We start from the raw sequence: 21082 nt of genomic DNA, 5'->3' as shown, positions 1-21082 counted from the left end.
CATCATTGACAATTGCGTGGTCGTTCAACACTGTACCCTAATAAAATGTATGTCCTTTTTTCCTCACAAATAGAGCTTTCTTTTGGTGGTATTTGACCACCTGTACGATTTTTATTTTTTGCGCTATAAACAAAAAAGCGACAATTCTGAAAAAAGAAAACAATATTTTTCACTTTCTGCTATATAACATTCCCAAAAAAAAAATTTTTAAATTACATTTTTTCAACCTGTTAGGCCAATTTGTATTCTGATACATATTTTTGGTAGAAAAAAATCCCAATGATTGCTTTGCGCAAAAGTTATCACGTCTACAAACTAGGGAAAAGATTTATGGTATTTTTATTTATTTATTTATTTACAAGTAATGGCGGTGATCTGCGATTTTTAGCGGGACTGCGACGTTGCGGCGGACAGATCGGACCCCTAACTGACATTTTTGACACTTTTTGGGGGACCAGTGACATTACTACAGTAATCAGTGCTAAAAATATGTACTGTTAACTGTAATAATGACACTGGCAGGGAAGGGGCTAACCCAGGGGCGATCAAAGGGTTAAGTGGGAGCCTAAGGGAGTGTTTTCTAACTGTATGGGGGAGGGACTTGTGGAGTCAACACAGAGACCTGTGATCCTAAATAGGAGGATCACAGGCGCTCTGTGTTCATTACAGAGAGAACAACAGCAGACCATTGTTCTCTCTCAGCAGGGAGCGATCGTGGGTGTCCAGCGGCAATCGCAGCCGCCAGCCCCGTGGATCAGCTTCCCCACTTCCTAATGGGGGTGGGCGTGCGACTCTGGTGAGGCGCTTGCCCCCAGGAGCGCTCCCGCGATCTGCTGCATAGGCCGATGGTCCACGCAGCTGAACCAGCCTGCCCCAGTATATCTCTAGCAGGCAGTTGGCAAGTGGTTAACAAGGCAGTAATGATGTGTACATTGCCGACAGTAGCCAATCATATTTTATTCTTATTTTATTTATCACAGTCAGATCAATGAAATATGCTTTATGACAATATTGTTGTTGTAGTTGTTGTTGTCAATATTTATTTTTGTAACTTAATTCTACATAAAACATTTAACAGTGTAATTTCATGAGATAATTTATGAGGGTGTGTTTAGGGGTGGGGCAGGGTAGGGGATGGGTGGGGCAACTGGTGGCAAGTAACCCTTTAAGCCTGGCTAGTAGCCCAGGACTTGAAATTTTGAGCCCTGCCTTATGTAATATGAAATAAACACAGAAACAATGTACTTTTAAAACATTATTGATTAGGTCATTTACATCAAACTGATCACTTTTACTTTTTTGTCTATAAGCAGTAAGGTCCATGCATTCCCTTTACTGCCCAGTGTTATATCTTGCATTTAGGAGCGAGATGAAGCCGTCCAAGCCAAGAGAAATGCTGAGAGAGAAAAGGAAATTCTTCAAGAAAGACTGAAGGACAACCATAAAGAATGGGGGAGCCTGCGCCAGGAACTGATGGAGAGGGAACAGAAGATAAACGATCTGGACAGGACTCTGCAAACTTCCGGCTATGAAGCTAAAGCTGCTCACAGCCTGCACCAGAGTTTTATAAGTCAGCTGGCCACCATCCTGGGCAATGGATTTACAACTGTGCAGAGAACTGAGGAAGCTGTGAAGGAGCGGATCCAGGAAATTTGCCGCAGTGAGCACACATGGAAGTCTGTGAGTGAGATGTGCTGAACCGTACTATATGAATAATAGGTGGAAAAGTTTAAAGTAAACTTTAGGCAGATAAAAAACAATTAATGCAGGTGTATTCATGTAAAAAAAACAAAAAAAAAAAAAAACCATAAAAAAATGTACAAAATGCAATTCCAGGCTACACCTACCAAATCGCGCCATCAACAGATGGGCCATAGGAACCTATGGGTTACATCACCGCTCTTAGGCATTCCAATAGTTGTCGAGTGCTCTCTCCTTTGCAGCAGCTGCAAGTGGCCAGAAAATGGGTAGGTTTACGTTGTATATACATCTTTCTTATACAGGATAGCCAGAATAGGTGTTAGGAGGGGGAGTGGGGGAATTTTGAAGATTAGTTAGGTGTAGCCATGAATTACATTTTGAACATTTTTAAAACAACTGAAATCAACTTGACTTGACTTGGTATTTACCTCTGCCAATGCTCCATATCCCTGGTGCCCAACCTGGGACCCTTTGCCATTTTTGCAGCCCTCAGAGCCCCTAAAAACAGTTCTCTCTTGTACCTTGCTTAGGTGCTTCACAGGGCTGGTTCAAGGATTTTTAACTCCCTAGACGAAACCTAATTTTGTTGCCCCCTGGCTATGCCGCTGACCCCACCCCCTTTGAACTGCCCATGTATATCCCAGCTTTTTAAGGACTGCTACCATTTTGGGGGTGGAGTCAGTCACCGGCCCAGCACATGATATGCATGCAGCATGTAGGAGCCTGGAGGTGGCGGGGGTGGCGATTTTTGTGGCGCCCCTCCACCTATTTCTTTCGCCATGGCCTGCAGGCCTGCGCCTCTGGCCCCGGCTGGAAGACCGAGAAGCAGTGGCATCACTAGAGTTGGTGTCACCTGGTGTGGTAAAACATGGTTTTACACCCCCCCCCCCACATGTTTTGTGGGCAGGCAGCCCAGAATTTGGGCTCATTGGCTTGCGCTCTGGCAGTCAATAAGGTTTGCAGGCAGTATTAGGGGCTAGACGAGAGCAGGTTAGGCAGTTCCCAATTGCTCAGTCCCTAGAACCAGTAATAGATAATGGCCGACAGGCCCTATTACCAGACCCAGTGAAACTGCAGCAGTGATCCCCCCAGCTGGATGTTCATTTACTATGGGTTGCCCGGGGCGACTCTGGTCCGTAGTGTAGCACATCTGCACCCTGGCAATGGCTCAGTTTTTCAATCTCTAGTGGTGCTGGCCAGTGTGGCTCTCTCTGGTGGTGCTGGCCAGCGTGGCTTTCTCTCATGTGTGCTGACCAGCGTGGCTCTCTCTCTGGTGGTGCTGGCCAGCGTGGCTCTCTCTCTGGTCATGCTGGGTAGAGTCACAAGCGCTCAGGGAGATCTAGTGTTACCCAAACAATTAATAATATTCAGCAGAGTATGAGTCCAAAAAAAGTTAGTGAGAAGTCTTTAAATATCTCAGAATGTTCACTGATGATAATTAAAGAATGAAACACTTGGGTATGGTATGGATTGGGTACACCTAATGTCCTGCTCTTGGTGGCTCAGTCCCTGCTAGCAGGATCAGAAATGGGTGATTAGCCCTTCCACCAGTCCCTGGGATGCTGCGGTGACCTCTCACTGTAAAAGGAGGGCCCTCTCAATCTCTCCCTGAAAGCCTCAGAGGATCGGCGGTGGGAAGCAGTGGGTGAGTGGATGCTCCAATCTTCCTGAAGCAGCGGTGCGGGTTCTGTGATGTGAGCAGTGCTGTGCTGCCCCCAGATGTGCTACCTCCTAGTCTCAGGCTTGGATCTAGACTGGCATGGTCTCCTGTTGGCAGGCGAACATCCAGACAGAGGTGCTCTCTGGCTAACTCCCTCAGTGCTAAGAGGAAGATATTTCCCGTGCAGTTTAATATAAATATTAATAAACTCTCCACTCCTCCTACTGCACATTGTCTATTGGGATCTGTAGTATAAGGAGTCTATTCATCCCATTATATGGCTGCCATCTCAAACAACAACTCCCAGGAGTCTCAGCTCGCTGCATATAAATCTATGGATTTGCTTGGCTTTAGCAGTCCACTTGCTAAATCAGTATCCGTATCAGTATCTCGGTAGAGGGAGAGAAGAATCAAAGGCAATGTCTCCTCCATATTGCCTTAACCCAGCACTTGGCTATACAGTATACTGTATATACACTGCAACCATAACAACATGACCACTGATAGGTAAAATGATTAACATTGATTATCTTGTGACAATGATATCTGAGAGTGGGTGAGATATATTAGGCAGCAAGCAAACAAGTTTTCCCTAAAGTTCATATGTTGAAAGTAGGAAAAATGGGCACATGTAAGGATTTGAGCTATTTTGACAAGTGCCAAATTGTAATGACTAAATGACTGGGTGAGAGCAACTCAGGATGTTCAAGGTCTGCAGTGGTCAGGACCTACCAAATGTGGTTCAAGGAAGGAAAACCGGTGAACCAGTGACAGGGTCATGGTCAGCCAAGGCTCATTGATGCACGTATATGTAAAGAGCTGTGAAAAGTTGTTGGTACTATATAAATACCTGTAATAAATAAAATAATGGATTACCAGAGCAATTTCATCATGCTGGATTTAAATACTTTGGGAGGAATTTAGTAAGGCCTAAACACCAGACTAATGATCTGACCCTGTTGTTATCTTGTGGGTCAAATTTACAAACATGTAAACCATAATTATGGCCATTTTTGTGACAGCAGTGCCAAAGCATGCCATTTGAGAGATGCACCATTTTCTATTAATAGAGCATGGCATACACTAAATTAACTAAGCCGATGCACCACTTTTCCAAATCTTTAAGGGCTCTTTCACACACGGACTCCGTTTTTCTCAGCGGGGAATCGATCCGCCAATCCCCCCGCTGAGCAGGAGAACGACAGCTGTTCTCCACTCTGTGTGTGGAGACACAGCTGTCAGAGCCCCATACATCTCTATGGGGGAATCAGATTTGACGGATCGGATTGGATGTCAGCAGACATGTCTCCGCTGACATCCGATGCCCCATAGAGATGCATGGGGGGACCGTTCAGATCCGCCAAAAAAACGGACAGGCGGATCTGAACGGTCCGCCTGTGTGAAAGGGGCCAAAGAGTTCTATTATATACTCTAGGGAAGCAGTGGTGTAAATATTAAGACAAGCTAAAGCTTGGGCATCATCATGTTTGAAATGGTGTGTTGTAATAACTTTATCTCTTATGTGCTAGATAAATGTAGATGTATTTCTTCACATCTGTTAAACATCTAAAGCAGAGCAGGAAATCTTAAAACAGTATTAAACCCAAAACTAAACATTTAATATATTGCAGTTTACTAATCCTTAGATGTGAAAGCTGCATTTTTTTCTGTTTTTAGGCGACTTTCCCTGTTTTCACATGGTGAACCAGACAGTTACCCCTGTCAGCATACAATAGCACAGCGGGAGAGATCACCACACCAACATTGCTTGTGTATAGCAATTTCCCAACGGATTGAACAAAAAAAAAAATGTGAAGCGTGTACCGGGCTTTTATTTGTTTTAACCACCTCCCGCCCGCCCTATAGACAAATGACTGTGGACTGGGTGCTCCCTTGTTCTGGATGAAGTCATTCCACTCTCCCTGATCTTGGTAAAGAGCCTTTGACGCCGCTCTTTACCCATGTGATCAGCTGTGTCCAATCACGGCTGATCACATGTAAACATGAAAATGCCGGTTATCAGCTTTCCTCTCCTCACACTGACAGAGTGTGAGAAGCGAAGAGCCGATCAGCGGCATTTCCTCACAGGGGAGACCTGCACAGATAATCAGAAAACTGATTATCAGTGCCCTGATTATCAGTGCAGCCCAAATAGTGCCCAGCAGTGATGCCAGTCAGTGCCCAACAGTGAGGCCAATCAGTGCCACCTATCAGTGCCCATCAGTGGTGCCCATCAATGATGCCAAGCAGTGCCTATCAGTGCTGCCTTTCAGTGCCCCCATCAGTGCCCATCAGTAGCGCCACATATCCTTGCAGCCTATCAGTGCCTATAAGTGCTGCCTATCAGTGCTCATCAGTGCTCATCAGTGCCGCATATAAGTGCCTCCTCATCAGTGCCCTTCAGTGACATCTCATCAGTGCCCATCAGTGCCACCTCATCAGTGCCTATCAGTGCAGCCCATCAGTACCCATCAGTGCAGCCTCATCAGCGCACATCAGTGAAGTAGAAAAATTACTTATTTACAACATTTTCTAACAGAAACTACAAAAAACTTTTTCTTTTCACATTTTTTCTGTTTTTATTTTTTTGTTTTAGCAAAAAATAAAAAAAAAACCCCAGTGGTGATTCAATACTACCAAACAAAAACTCTATTTGTCTAAAAAAAAAAAAAGATAAAATTTTAATTTGGTAACTGCGTTGCATGGCCACGCAATTGTCATTCAAAGTGTGACAGCGCTGAAAGCAGGACGAGGGTTGAAAGTGCCCAGTACTGAAGTGGTTAAATAACCTCTCTTATTAGACCCTACCAAACATAAAGTGACTAGCTTTGCTGGAAAAGCTTCTTTAATGTTTACTTAACTGTTGGCCTATATATATATAAATGTATAATCTGTGCATTCATACAGACATGTGAGGAGCTTCAACAGAAGAACAACAAGCTCAGCAAACAACTTGAGCAACAACGGGATTTGTACCACGAGGTCATGGCAAAGTCCTACAAAGCTGAGGAACTGGTACAAGAACAGCAGGATTCCATGAAGCATTTACAAGGCAAACTGACTTCCGAAGAGATGATTAAAGATGGTTTTAACACTGAGAGAAAAAGGGTAAATTAGTAGATTACATTTCTAGAATGTATGTAATATTTAGCACCAGGTTCTATAAAACCTTAAAGTAAAGCGTATTTCTAGTAGGGATAAATTTTGAGTTTTTTCACAGTTTGCCATAAAAAAAAAAACAAGATGGTGTACAAACATTGTGATAAGAAATTGTCCCTTAGCTAAGAGTATGACAAAGCTATACCATGTTGACTCACAAGTATCCCGTAGCCTTAGGGAATTTTTCCCTGTTGGAGTGAATTGAATCACTCTATATAAGATTGCTTTTGCCTTCCTCTGGATCAGCTGTGTGTTTAATGTTTAGGGATGCAAGATTTTGGTTGAATTTGATGGACTTGTGTCTTATTTTGAGCCTAACTGTGGAACTTTGTACTGTATGTCTGAAACGTATATGTGTGTATCCAACACCAGTGAATGATGGTAATATTGGGCCATGAGACACCTTGGGTCATAGCATCACAATTACGTATGGGCTAGAGACACATTCTAACGTGTATCTAAAACCAGAACTTTTTTTTTTGGGATAGAGTGGAGAAGGATTAGAGCCTTTTTCAGGTTTTTATTGTTTTTTTGTGCCCCCCCCCCCCCACTTAGGAGATTCACCCTCATTTGTCCTGGTGACCATTGCTGCCATACCTGAAAGTAATAGAAAATCCTAAATAGTAAAGAAAGGTGACCAGCGCTATGGACTATAATATATGAGGGGGGTGTGAAATGGAAGGTGTAAGCTGCCACCAATCAACCCTTAAGTGCAAGGGTGAAAGTGAAAAATAAAATGTGACGATTGGTATTGGCGCTACCTCACAGTGATACAATGCACAATGCCCAAAGGGGTGAGTGAAAAAAATAATAAAACACACAAATGTCAGAGTGTCACCAATTAATTGTGAGTGAACTCCTTAAGAAATTAAATAAACAATGTGTTTATTAAATTATATCAAATATCAAATCAACAGCTACTAAAGTGATATATGTACATAACAGAATATATACAATGGTGATGAACGTGAAAAAAAGGGGGGTTTTCCCACAACCACAAGTGTATTACCAGGTTTACACTTTCCTGGTATATGTGCCACACATGTGATAGAGAAGTGAATATATGCTGCTGAATAAAGTCCAAGTTGGCCACTAGGTGGCGTTTTCAATACAACCTGTGCAGCAGTATGGAGGGGGTCTCTTCTCCGTGGCGGGGGAGCAGCTTTGAGCCGGTGACTGGCGCCCTAGATGCTCACACAGAGAGAAGGCCCCATAGTGAAAAGTTAATCCATACAATAACGGCAAAAGGCGCAGTACACTCACTGTTTGGTTACGATGATCAGGATCAGAAGAAAGTCAGTGCGCACCGGGATGCTTCTGCGTTCCACGGCCGACAACCGGAAGTGACGTTAGATGTACGAGACTCCGCCCTACGCGTTTCGTCAGAGGCTCCAGTTGACGTCCCTCTGACGGAACGCGTAGGGCAGAGTCTCGTACGTCTAACGTCACTTCCGGTTGTCGGCCGTGGAACGCGGAAGCATCCCGGCGCGCACTGACTTTCTTCTGATCCTGATCATCGTAACCAAACAGTGAGTGTACTGCGCCTTTTGCCGTTATTGTATGGATTAACTTTTCACTATGGGGCCTTCTCTCTGTGTGAGCATCTAGGGCGCCAGTCACCGGCTCAAAGCTGCTCCCCCGCCACGGAGAAGAGACCCCCTCCATACTGCTGCACAGGTTGTATTGAAAACGCCACCTAGTGGCCAACTTGGACTTTATTCAGCAGCATATATTCACTTCTCTATCACATGTGTGGCACATATACCAGGAAAGTGTAAACCTGGTAATACACTTGTGGTTGTGGGAAAACCCCCCTTTTTTTCACGTTCATCACCATTGTATATATTCTGTTATGTACACATATCACTTTAGTAGCTGTTGATTTGATATTTGATATAATTTAATAAACACATTGTTTATTTAATTTCTTAAGGAGTTCACTCACAATTAATTGGTGACACTCTGACATTTGTGTGTTTTATTATTTTTTTCACTCACCCCTTTGGGCATTGTGCATTGTATCACTGTGAGATAGCGCCAATACCAATCGTCACATTTTATTTTTCAATAGAAAATCCTAGCTTTTTTTTTTACCAGAACAAATGAAGAAGGGAAAATCTTCTGAACTCCTTTTTTTTAGGTCTCTTTAAGAGAAATCCAAATTACTATTAAGCTCAATGGGGGATTCTAATCCTTCCCCAATTGAGTTTGGGCAAAGTTTGGTTTGGGCATACACTATCATTTTTTTATATTATGGAAACTTCAAAAGCTCTCCAACATAACCAGAGCTGGAAACAATGGCAAGAGATTCTCACCACCAAAGTCGTCAAGAAACCAAGGGTTGACTCCTTATACCAGGCTCCACTTATAAACACTTTCAAGGGTATCCAACCTTTTGACTTTCCTAGGCCGAAGAAGAGGTTTTCACTTCCGCCACACATAAAATACACCAACAATAAGGATAGCTAATAAGCAGAAAATGCCAGGCAGATTACAAGGTAACGATCACTGATATAGATAATGTACCTATCTGAGTAATAAAACGTATTTTAATGTAATATTTTTTATTATGAAGTAAAAGAGGGCAACATTAAACTAGTGCGATATTTGACTCTGTTTTTGATAAACTAACGCTTAAATATCTGGTTCGATGGATGTAGTAGAAATTCTCCATGAATTCTTAAGGTGCTCAATTGATTGTTTTGGTTCTAATTTTGCCCTTCATGTGCTTCATTCTTGGAAATAGTTGCTCACAAATATACAGTAGGTGCTGCTGAAAACTGATAACATGAAGAAGGCATGATAGAGAAGAGTGGGAATTTTTTCTTTGGTAAGATAAACCTTCTAAAAGTCCAGTAAAGAGACACTGTCAGTTTTTTCTTTTGCCTTATGTGTTCACTAAGAGCCGGTCCACATTAGCGCGACTTGTCAGCCTGACAAGTCGCGCTCCCTCGCGGTCCATTGACCGCTACAGGACCCGTCCTAATAGGAGCGACACAAGTCGCTCCGACTTAGAAAAAGGGTCCTGTACTACTTCGGGGCGACCTCGGAGCGACTTGCATAGACTTCCATTATGTGAAGTCCATGCAAGTCGCTCCGAAGACGTGGTGCATGGTAATGCACAAGTCGCCCCCGAAGTAGTACAGAGTCGTGTCGCCCCAGTGTGAACCGACTCTAAGTGTAAATGCATTTCCCCCCAAAAAATCAACATTTTTAAGTTTACGATTTTGTGTTGGGCCACATTCAAAGCTCTCTTGGGCTGCAGGTTTGACACCCCTTGATTATCCTTTTTGGGGGGGGCCTAACCTTTAAGGATGATATATGTTTTATCATATACTAAGCAATACACAATGCATAAATACATAACAGAAATCCCACTACTTGTTCTTTTTTATTTATTAACATAAAACCGAAAATTAGTTACTGAACATGAGATATCCTTTATTTACAAAATAAATCTATATATACAGCAGTAAGCAATTATAATGCTTTTAAACATCTCTAAAAGGTTTAATCCACTTTCAAAAGGTACCTTCCAACCACAGCTTCTAAATATAGTTCCCACCTTTCCATCCTTAACCAGTTGCCGACCACCTACCACAGTTTTACTGTGGCAATGTCGCTTGGCTGCGAGAACTGACGTGACTGTATGACGGCGTGTTCGCGAGCGCGCCGTCCCCGCGATACGCTGATTCGGTTCAGAACCGATCAGTTATCAGGTCCAGGCCAATGATTTTTTGCCTAGACCTGGTGATCGGTTCTGACCAATTGCAGAACGTTCTGTGCCTGTGTAATGTAAACACAGGCACAGGAAATTATGCAATCTTCTCTCCTGGAGCCCTTTTCGGTTCCAGCGTGAGAAAAGAGAGCATCAACTGTGAGTACACAAGCACTACACTGACACCTATACACATAGGCACATATTTAACCCCCTGGGCACCCCCCCCCAGTGAACCCTTTCACTCCCTGTCACAGTGTCACTATATACAGTATACAGATAATTTACCGATCACTGTATTAGTGTCACTTGTGACTTCAGTTAGTGTAAGAGACAGTTAGTGGTAGTTAGTATCTGTCCCAGATAGGTTTAGGGTACTCGCCATACATCCCCTAATAAAGATTTAACCCCCTGATCATCCCCCAGTTAACCCCTTCATTGCCCTGTCACAGTGTCACTATTATAGTGTACAGATCTTTTTTCTGATCACTGTGTTAGTGTCACAGGTGACATCAGTTAGCGTTAACATTAGTTATCGTCATTCCATGACAGCGTCAGATTGCCTGCTGCATATGTAGTTATACCTGCGTTTAGCCCCTCTGCCCATCCCCCAAGAAGTGCAGTATCAGCAGATTACTGTCACTTCCAATACACAGCACAGCACACTAAACCACAGCGTTAGCAGAGTCAGGCCTGATCTCTGCTAGTACTAGCAGTCACATTTTTTGGTAGCGGTTCAAACAGTCCTTGACAACCAGGTGTTTTGTTTTACCTGTGAGTCACACTAGGTACCTATACATTTATTGGCCAAAATGTCCAAACAGAAGTACACTAGTGAAGAGGCCTACACAATGCTGAGCATGACAGATGAGAGCGATGGGGAAGCTTCACTGTCAGAATCAGGCCCAGTATTCGAACCTGTAGAGAGCAGCGGCACCCTGACAGATAGCTCTGATGAAGGAGTAGTGGTCCCTGCTAAGGTCCCCGTTCTTCTGTTGCTGAGTTGCAACAATCGCAGGTTTCTCATATGCAACAGTGTCGGTGCTAGGACCGCTCAACTTTCTGGTGAACTGGCAAGCACCAGTGGTCTAGTACATCCTGGACATAGTCAAACCAGCGCTGCAGTATCACTTGGTGACGTGGCAAGTCCCATAAGTGCAGTTCAAAATGGTACTGTGGTTGGCACAAGTAGTGTCCCGCAGCTACCAATAATTCGAAGACAGGCCCGTAGAGCCCATAGTGTCCTTCCTGATGCGCTTGCAAATCCTGATTTGAGCGCCCAACACTTCTGCAGTGCCTGTACTTCCCTCATTCACTGGCCAACCCGGAATTCAGGTGGAAACAGATGATTTTACTCCTGTTGATTTTTATGAGCGTTTTTCCGGTCAAGAAGTGGTTAAAGAGGTTTACAAGCTTATTTATCTGTGACTCTGTGTATCATTTTTCAGTATTAACTGCATCTCTGACATCTAAATTATAATGACTTCTCAAAATAATACTCAAGAAAATGCAATTGTTTCTAGAAAAAAGCCTGTATTATTGCATCTCCTATGTTTAAGTCTAACCCACTCAGCTTTTAAATTGCAGGTTTTACAAACACTTCCCCAGACATAAATTTGCTTTTACTGACAATTTACCTCTTTCTACTTACAATTTAAACTGTATGTAAATCCCAACAATTAATTTATTTTATTTTCTCTAATTCAATCTGGTAAATATACCATTGAAAGTGTGTTGTCTGTTCAATAAGTGCACAAAATGCCTTTTGATCCTGCCAGAACTTCTGTGCTGCATTCTGCAGGCTTTTCTCAAACAGACAGCCATGCGCATTTTAACTATGTGATTTACAGAACACCACCTCTTTATGTTGTAGAGATGAGAAGGGGAGAAGTTTTGTAGTCCCTTCCTCTTCTAGGATGACAACACTGATCATCCATGGATACAGTACAATAAATCGACATGGTGATCCTAGGACAGGAAGTGTTTTAGTGGCTGAATTATCAGGTGATAATAAAGGGCAAAAAAAGCCTGGGACAAGAAATCTAATGCCGCCAACATGTCTAATGACTGATAATCTACAATATATTACATTATTGTTCTTAAAATAAAATAAACTTAGTGCTGTTTTAATAAAATTAAAAATTAGCTGTACGAATGCCTCAAGCATTTGCACAGCTGTCAAGAAAAATTGTTGTAATTCGCCTAAAATTTTAACTTTCTATGATCGTCCCCATCTAGTGACCCTAATGCAGTATTTTCCTGAAAGACACCTCAATCAAATGTTCTAATCCCTCTCCACTCTATCTAAAACTAAGTGCTGGTTCACACTATAGCGACTAAATCACATGCGATGTCTTTGCTATGCAAATTCAGCCATACAGATTGTATGGCTGAATTTGCATCGGATTCAGACAGAACACGCAAAGGACCCTTTTTTGGGTCCGCAGCAGATTTAGATCGCATGGTGGTTCACACCTATGTGATCCGATTCTTGTCCGAACTGATAGTTCACACTGCGATTTACGAACTGATCTGGGGGTGTTGTTAACTTCATATTGACACCCCCAATTCCATTTGCATATGGCAGTGTGAACTGCCTGCGATTTGAATAGGATGCAGCCTAGAGCACGTGTCAAACACAAGGCCTGCAGGGCGAGTGCGGCCCCCAGGCCATTACATATGGCCCTTGCACCTCTCCTGCAGCTGCGGCACCCCCCTTGTCTCTGCCCTCACCTTGTCTCTGTAGTCGACAGCAGAGAGGACAGAACTCCTTTGCCAGATCCTGCACTCCTCTGTGCAGCTGCAGAAAGGCTCATCTTTGCCCCCCTCTTCTCAGCAGTCCGTAGCAGAGAGGAGGGCAGAACACCTCCTGCAGATTCTGCACCTCTCTGTGCAGCCACAACACCACTTTGCCTTTGCCTTCCCTGGTCTAAGCATTCAGCAGACTCTGGAAGCTGACTCCAGCCCTCCTCTGGTTCTCCACTAGACCCTGTACTTTTTCCCAGATCCACCCGCATCTTCTTTCTGGCAGTAGCTCAAGGTAAGGGGTGCATTTTGATGTAAGGAAGGGATTCTTTACTTCTGATGGTAGGGGGGTTCTTGACATCCCATGTAAGGGTGTATGGGCACGTGGAGTGCTCTTGACATCTAATCCTACAGATATAACCGGCCCTTTGAGGGCAACCATAATGCTGATGCGGCCCACAATGAAATTGAGTTTGACACCCCTGGCCTAGAGGCAGGGTCTCTTTAACCTCCTTAGCATTACATTTCCTCCTGGAAAAACATGCAAAGAAAATTGTATTAAAAATGTGTTGTGTGAAAAAATGCTTCTTTTTGGCCTGAAAAGTACTTAAAACCCCAAAACTTTATGGATTTTTTTCTGAAAGCAGAGAAGCTGTAGAATAAAAATATAGTAGTTGCAAACTTTTTTTTTTAACAAGATATTTGCACAACTGTTTTTCATACCTATATTTTAAGTAAAATATACACAATAAATAATTGTAGGGCACACAAGCACATTATAATTCATATTGTTTTAAAACTTAAAAGATAATACTGTTTTGCATAAATAAGTTACTGTACATATGTCAGGCCTACATTTGCATAAACCATAAATCAGCAAACAATTGCAATAGTCAAGCGATGTTTGAAAGCCTTTAAAGCTCATCATTTAAGTGCCGGTTCACACATAATGCAATGCGGGAACTCTGCGAATCCACTGCGGGTCCCCGCATCACACTAGACTCACAGGCATTTCACACTGCCATATGCGAATTGCTGGGGGGTGTCAATACAAAGTTAACGACACCCCCAGATCAGTTTGCATATCGCAGTGCGAACTGTCAATTCGGACATGAATCGGATTGCATAGGTGTGAACACCCATGCGATCCGATTCTGGTGTGGACCAAAAAAAGGGTCCTGTGCCACTTTGGTTTGAATGTGATGCAATTTCAGCCATACAGTCTGTATGGCTGAAGTTGCAAAACACAGACATCATATGTGATTTGCAGAGCAGTGTGCTGCGAATCACATGCGATGTCTGACATTGCATATGTGTGAACCGGCACTTAGTGTTAATAATGGCCCTAGAGTTATTCTCCTCAATCCAGTGTGTGTGGCAATACCCAATATGTGTTGCCCAGTTGCTGTTACCTATACTAGAATCTGACAGCCATGAACCAGTAAGCTCTCAGGTCAAAGTACTTCCATGTTCATAACAAAGTGGAAGAATCCCAATGTTTAACAGTCCCCATTCTGCTCTCCTTTCTGAGATATGGCCTTCATAGCATTTAACCTGGCCATTACTCAGGCTTCGGGAACTGGTTACTCCAAGCAGTGCTTTGCATTAACCATTTAAACATAGAACTTCGAGCCTGAGTACATTTCATGGTGAACGCAAAGGGGTTAATTTAATTTGTTACATCATAACAAATGTCACATAAGCATGTTGGAAGATAATCATATTGCTTTACTTTACTTCCATGTCTCCATCTAGCAAGGGAGAGGCTCTATAACAAATAAACAACAGTATTTGTATCTGTAGGGATCTGACACCATAATGTAAGCAAGCCATGCTTCATAACCCCTTAAATAGATTGTAATAGTTATCCAATACATCTCTGCTGTTTTGAGAATTGATTGGAAAACTGTTGTTGAGACAGAGTGATATTTCAACTAAGTTATGGTTTTGAGATTTTTTTTAACTTTAAAATCAATTTTCAAATTCACAATGAAGTCACCAGTTCCCAGCCAAACGGTATGTACTCGTGAACAATTTTTCTAGCTCAAGGGGCTTAGCTTCTTCTGTAAATGTACGTAAACACTTAGAAATAATAATACCTGTATATGTAAAAAAAAATGCTCAAGGTTATATTTGAGCTCTTTTGAATTTTGCATTTGTTGTGTAGATATTATGGTTTTCTTTTTTATATTTTAAATGTTCTACTTGGCTGCTTTTAAATGTGCTATTCTCCTAACATTTGTACATTCGCCATTTCCATTTTATAGTTCAAGAAGTTCTTACTGCAGATGGCAGAGAAGTTGAAAATCAGCCAAGATATATCCTGTGAGAGTCTCATTTCCCAGTACGACATGCTACTGCAAAGAGCAGAAGATTTTTCTAAGAGGGATAAAGAATTTCTGAGTGACAATAAAACCCTCATCTACAACCTTCAAAAAAAGGTACCGAAACAAATTTGAGAATTTCCAAAATGACTTCCAGTAAGTGAAAGCAGAATAGATAGGGGTAAGAATACTGTTCCCATTTGTTCCAATGAAGAATAGGCAAGGTCCTTCAATCCAGTTGGTTTATGTAGAAATATGTAAAGCTCAACTTGCAACTTTTTTCAGTTCTGGATACAGCAGTGTGGAAGATTTAAACTGCTGTCAACGCACAGCAGCCATTGAAGAGAAATCTACCTAGAAGTAACTAATATGCAACAGTGTGTTTTGCACGCCAATGCTTGGAGACAAAAATGTAGAATACCATCAGTTTAAATCACTTTGTGGTTGATTTGCTAAAACTTAAGAGTGCACAATCTGGTGCAGCTCTGCATAGAAACCAATCAATTTCCAGGTTTTTTGTCAAAGCTTACTTGAACAAGCTGACAGGGTAACTCAACTTTCATGGAGAAAAAAAATAGCAAATAAAGAAAAAATAATATAGCGTATACAATTGCGACACAAGTCATATTGTAATTGAATGTTATTAAAAAATACCTTTCCTTTTCAATCTGCAGCCACTGTAATTTTCTGAAAATGCAATGCAATATGGCTACCTGGAGGTGTACACAAAATGTTTACAGAATACCCCCAGAAACATAATTTCCTGCTTGTGTGATTGGTTTACTGATTTTCCCAGACGTCTGCCCTAAGATGCCAGTCAGATTTCAGGCATCCCCTGCATGTAATTTTTGGTGAGATACTCCCAATAGGAACATGTCTAAAGGGATGCAGGTCCAGCAGATTTCCTCATTAGTGCTCTGCAGCTGATTAATAATTATGAAACCACTCCAATTAGACTCATGCAGCTCATGGGCACAGAGGAACAAACAGTGATTCCTTCAGAATAATAAAAGGTAAAACCTGCAACAAAGTTTGTTAAAATCCTTGCAATGTACACAGATCACCCAGAGGGGAATGTTTTTTTCTCAACTAAAGTGGAGTTACACTTGAAGTTAGAATCTGATTGGCTACAATGCACAGCTGCACCAGATTTTGCACTCTCCAGTTTTAGTAAATCAATCCCTTTGTGTTTTTTTTTTTAATTCTTTATTTAGCAGTCAAGAAATCCCACAATATAGGATAAAACAGAATGAAAATAATATATGACAGCTCCATATAATCAAGTAGGACCAGGCATTACAGAACACAATTAATGATACAGAGCATATACAAACAAAAGAGGGGGCTATGTAGTCTGTATAAATGTCACTAAAAGTGACCAGGAGCTGGAAATATTCATCAATAAGAGTCGAATTCGGAGACTATGTTTATAGTTTACATTTATGTAAATAGATCATACAGCAGGAGGTTTAGTACAGAAAAAACTTACCTGAAGGGGGGGGGGGGTCATAGAAAGCAAAAAGAAAAGGGGGAGGGGAGGGCAATGAAAAGGGGGTAAATGAAAATAAAGAAAAGAAAATGTTCTCCCTCTCGGTCAATGCCACGTATCAGGTTAAGGAATCCAGACACTTGCAACAAGAGCAGGTCATGATTGAGAAGCAAGAGAGGTCTGATCTCTGTAAAAGAAATAGGGATTCCAAACTTTCCTGTAGTTGTCTTCCCTTTCCTTCAGATCCCTTTGTGTTCCTTGTTCAATAATGTGACCTTAATGGAGGACAAAAGCTACACACTAAGTGTTGACAGCCTTTTGTCCCCTTGAAGGTCAAATGCAAGTCAGAAGGATTTCCACTGCAAGTCAAATGCATCTGTCAATGAATTCCATTTCATGTCAATACAAGTCCATTGCTCTTTGACACAGGCACTAAGTTACATATACCTTGTAAAGTAATGCAAGGTGCAGTGCCCGTGTGCCTATGTACAAAAGCTCTGAAACCCATAGCAACCAATCAAAATCAATCTCTTATTGCTTTTTGTCCAGTCTACTGAATATTTGTTAGTTGATTTAGAGTTACTTTGCGAGGTTTATTGAATTTTGCACTGCCTTATTACATGAGGCTATTGATGTGTATCAGGCTTTGGTGGAGGACTAAATTGATGAATAAAGGTCAGTGATGTTTTCGAACCGGTGCTGCAGCTAGTAGGCTATGGAAAGGTTGAGGCACATATTTCTGATTTGATAAATTGGGGACCCAAAAAGCAAAGAAGCCAATCTGAACTCCCACTAACTTTCACCTGCCCTTTCTGTATTTATTGCAAGGTTGCTGGGCTCTCAGGCCAAGCATTCTCATACCATTGGAACAAGACAAATAAAATGACCATTAAAAGGAATATTGCTCCAAAATCTATATGATCACTTAGTCTTCATTTGTAAAATTTGTCTAGCAAGTTTTATATTAGTTCTGTACTCTGCCCAGCTAAGCACATTATATACCTGTAGGTGAATTCCCAGAGAGAAAAAATAGAGTTAAAATCTTCCCAGATTGAAAAACTGGAGACGAAGATCAAACAGCTTGAGAGAGAAAAAGAGCATCAAGCCTTACTGAGCTCCGAAAATTCAGCCAACGTGACAGCCCAAAAATTGCAGAAGAAGGTCGAGAGACTCCAAGGACAGCTCACTGACATGAAAATTGCTAATCAGAACCTGACGGCTCAGCTTGTCGATATGAACGATTTAAAGGTGAGCTCGCCACTTTAGGAAGTTTAGAGAAGAATTATGCAGTGCCGCTATCTCTAAGATCTACAGTGAGAGGTAAAAAAGTCACTAGTTAGAAGTTTTAAGATAATTCTTGCTGAAACTAAATTGACGATAATATAGAAATATACAGCACTGGCATATTCTGGAGTGCTTTTCAGAGAATACCGAACCACTCACCTGTATCAACTGCTATAAATCTTAGCATGCCTTCCCAATGTAAAATCAAAGTATGAGAAGTAAAATGGAGTTTTAGCTTACTCCTTAGTTACAGGTTAAAAAAGAGATGCAGGAGTAAAAAAAAAAAAAAAAAAAAGAGAATGGTAAGTAGTAGAGGTTGCTATAGCTGAATATTTTGTGTGTGTATATGATCATAAAATTTACAATAATATCGTAATATAGAAGGCAGCTTATATTATTCCAGGCAATAGTGTATGATGGTAGCATTTACATGCACATGCATGGAAATGTGCACATCCCTACCACACATACAGTAAAAAAAGGCTCTTAGTAATATGCAAGGTGTCTGGAATGCATGATCACAGGAAATATGGTGGCAATAACCCGCGCATGCAACAGCAACTTCACACTCTGATTCTTTTCCCATCACCCCTATATTTGCTGTGAGCATAGACAAGTCCATGAATAGGCAGTTGGGAGAGGCAAAGTGGCAATATGGCATGCTGCTAATGTGCATGCTAATGGAGAAGGGCAGCTACAATCTTTTTTTCCTAACGTTTCCCAGCAGATTTGTTCACCAGACAAATGGGTCAGGATAGGAAGCAGTCCACAGCTAGCATCTGTTTCCCTGCACTCCCACCACTCGGCCAAATGCCCCCTGCCAGATGCCACCCCTCACACTCTCATCATTATTCCAAACATCCTTCCCTGCATTTACCACTCTACCAAAAGTGCCCCCTCCCCACTCTGGGATATGTCTCGTCCACCATCACCACTCTGCCAAACACCATCCTACTGCTCTCCCCACTCAACCTAATGTCCCCTTCCCTGCTCTGACCACTCTGCCAAACACCCTTCCACCCTGCTCCTACCACTGTACCAAATGCCCCACCCCTCTCTTACCACTCTGGAATATGCCCCCCCTCACCCAATCTCTCTAATATGCCAAATACCCTCCCTGTTTTCACCACCCTGCCAAACAATAGCCTTCCCCTTTTGCTTTTGTCACCAATCTACCAAACATCCACCACCCCTTCCCCTTCAACACTCTGCCAAACACCCCCATCATCTCTCACCAATTTGCCAACCGCATTATGAAAAATGCTGCCTTTACACACACAATTTAAATATGTTTAATTACTCTTGAGACAATTAGACAATTATTTAATGTGTCTGCATTATTATTAATTAACTTTTTCAATCTATTTATGTTCCTTATTTCAATTTTATGTTTAGTATACGTATATCATATAGGACCATGTGCTGTCTTTGTACTTTTACATTTCAGTCTTCATTTTTTATTTTATTTTTTTGTGTTTGTTTTAAGGAAAAAAACAACCAGCATAAAAAAACCATTGAGCTGCTGAGCAAGTCTTTAGAAAAACTAGAGAAAATTAAAGAGAAAGCTGCTAAAAAGGTGGTAAGCTTGAAAACAGAACTGGACTACACGGAACATGAATCTGTGGGGGAAAAAGCGAGGTGTCAGCAGATGGTAGATGCAGTTACTAATGAGCTGCTCACAGCCACAAGAGCCCTCGAGGAAGTGGCAAGGAGAGAAAAACAGGTACACTTTGCTTTTAAAGGAAATCATTAGTATCTTTTTAGCAACCCTTTAAAAAAAAAAAAGAGCTCATTAAGTAGTTTTGGGGCTGCAACTTGCAGATACTTGAGAACTTTGAGAGACTTTATACAATAACTGGAAATAGAAAAAGGTTTTTGTCCCGTACTTCTTGTGAGATGTCTTTTTTTGGAAAAAAGGGTGTAAAATTTGTCTTTATAAGGACTGTAACAAGAATTGCATGTTTTTTTTTTTTTTTTTGTCTCCTAAAAATGTAATTAGGAGGTGTTTTAGACAGGTGGTATGAGTACCCGTGAAGATTTTTTTTACAAACTAATTACAAAGTTGTCACAAAAAGGGATACTTTTCCCTCGCTTAAGTAACTCTTCATAAGTGTCTCATGGGGAAAGATATTAGGAAATAATAGTATAATGTTCTTCATTGATCTCTCATTCGTTCTACAGCATATTGACTTCAGAGAAACCATTACCAGGATGATGGGTTTTAAAATTAACACAATGGCCGTGCCGGATCATGAGATCTTCGACCAACTCAAGAGAGTTCTACGGACTCATGGGCCTGTTGACGTCAGTAGGACTGATAGATCAAAGCTGCCGTATGGGTTCCGGACTGGGGACGGTATACCTGAATACACCGTACAGCACATGAATCCCAAATATTAGCTTGGGCAGTCAAGAGACATTTCACCATTAAGTGTTTATTTAAATCAAATTTTTAAAATATTAAACAGACTGTCACTTTGTAGTACCCATGTATTAGTGTATATATAGTTATACATATGTGTTTGTATAGTTAACACTTTCAGTAGTTGTATTTATTAAGTTGCACATAGTTTTTTGTAAAAATAAAAAAACTCTATCACTTTGCTAATTAGGGGTCTATTTAAAGGCCACCTGACCCACTTATACTTATGTTTAAAACCCTCCATCACTGATCTGTTTCTCCTCTATCCTCTCCTTGAGTAACTTCTATATTGGCTGCAGTTGAAGCTAAAGCCGGCCATAGACAGTTAGAATCTCATCTGGTTTAGCAGGAACCGACCTAGATTTGAATCATGTATGAGTAGGCTGAATGTACCCAAGTTGAATCGATCAACTTGGGCACAACTAGCCGGCTGGATTTTACATACGATTATCGTTAATGGCTGGTATAGCCGCTAGCAATAATCACTGTCTTCTCCTGGCGGGTCCCCGCCGGTACCATACAAAGGCTCGGCAGGAGGGATTCCCCTGTCAACACTGTGTTGATGGAGAAATTGAGTGAA

General features: G+C 41.6%; 1 protein-coding gene across 1 annotated transcript in view; it reads left to right on the top strand.

Moving 5' to 3' along the window:
• The window catches only part of LOC309569417 (coiled-coil domain-containing protein 170-like), a 79408-nt gene extending 58849 nt beyond the window's left edge, over positions 1–20559 (top strand). The window contains exons 8-13 of the mRNA XM_082275236.1: positions 1363–1680; positions 6269–6469; positions 15251–15424; positions 17805–18044; positions 19567–19803; positions 20262–20559. Of these exons, the coding sequence (XP_082131362.1) occupies positions 1363–1680; positions 6269–6469; positions 15251–15424; positions 17805–18044; positions 19567–19803; positions 20262–20480 (1389 nt within the window). The 3' untranslated portion in view covers positions 20481–20559. The remainder of the gene's footprint in view (positions 1–1362; positions 1681–6268; positions 6470–15250; positions 15425–17804; positions 18045–19566; positions 19804–20261) is intronic.
• The last annotated feature ends 523 nt before the right edge of the window (positions 20560–21082 follow it).

Source organism: Pelophylax lessonae (assembly GCF_965119305.1).
Source record: "Pelophylax lessonae genome assembly, chromosome: 13".
In the NCBI taxonomy this organism is placed as follows: Eukaryota; Metazoa; Chordata; class Amphibia; order Anura; family Ranidae; genus Pelophylax; species Pelophylax lessonae.
The sequence above is the reverse complement of the archived record's forward strand: the minus strand, read 5'-3'. Positions and strand labels throughout refer to the sequence as shown.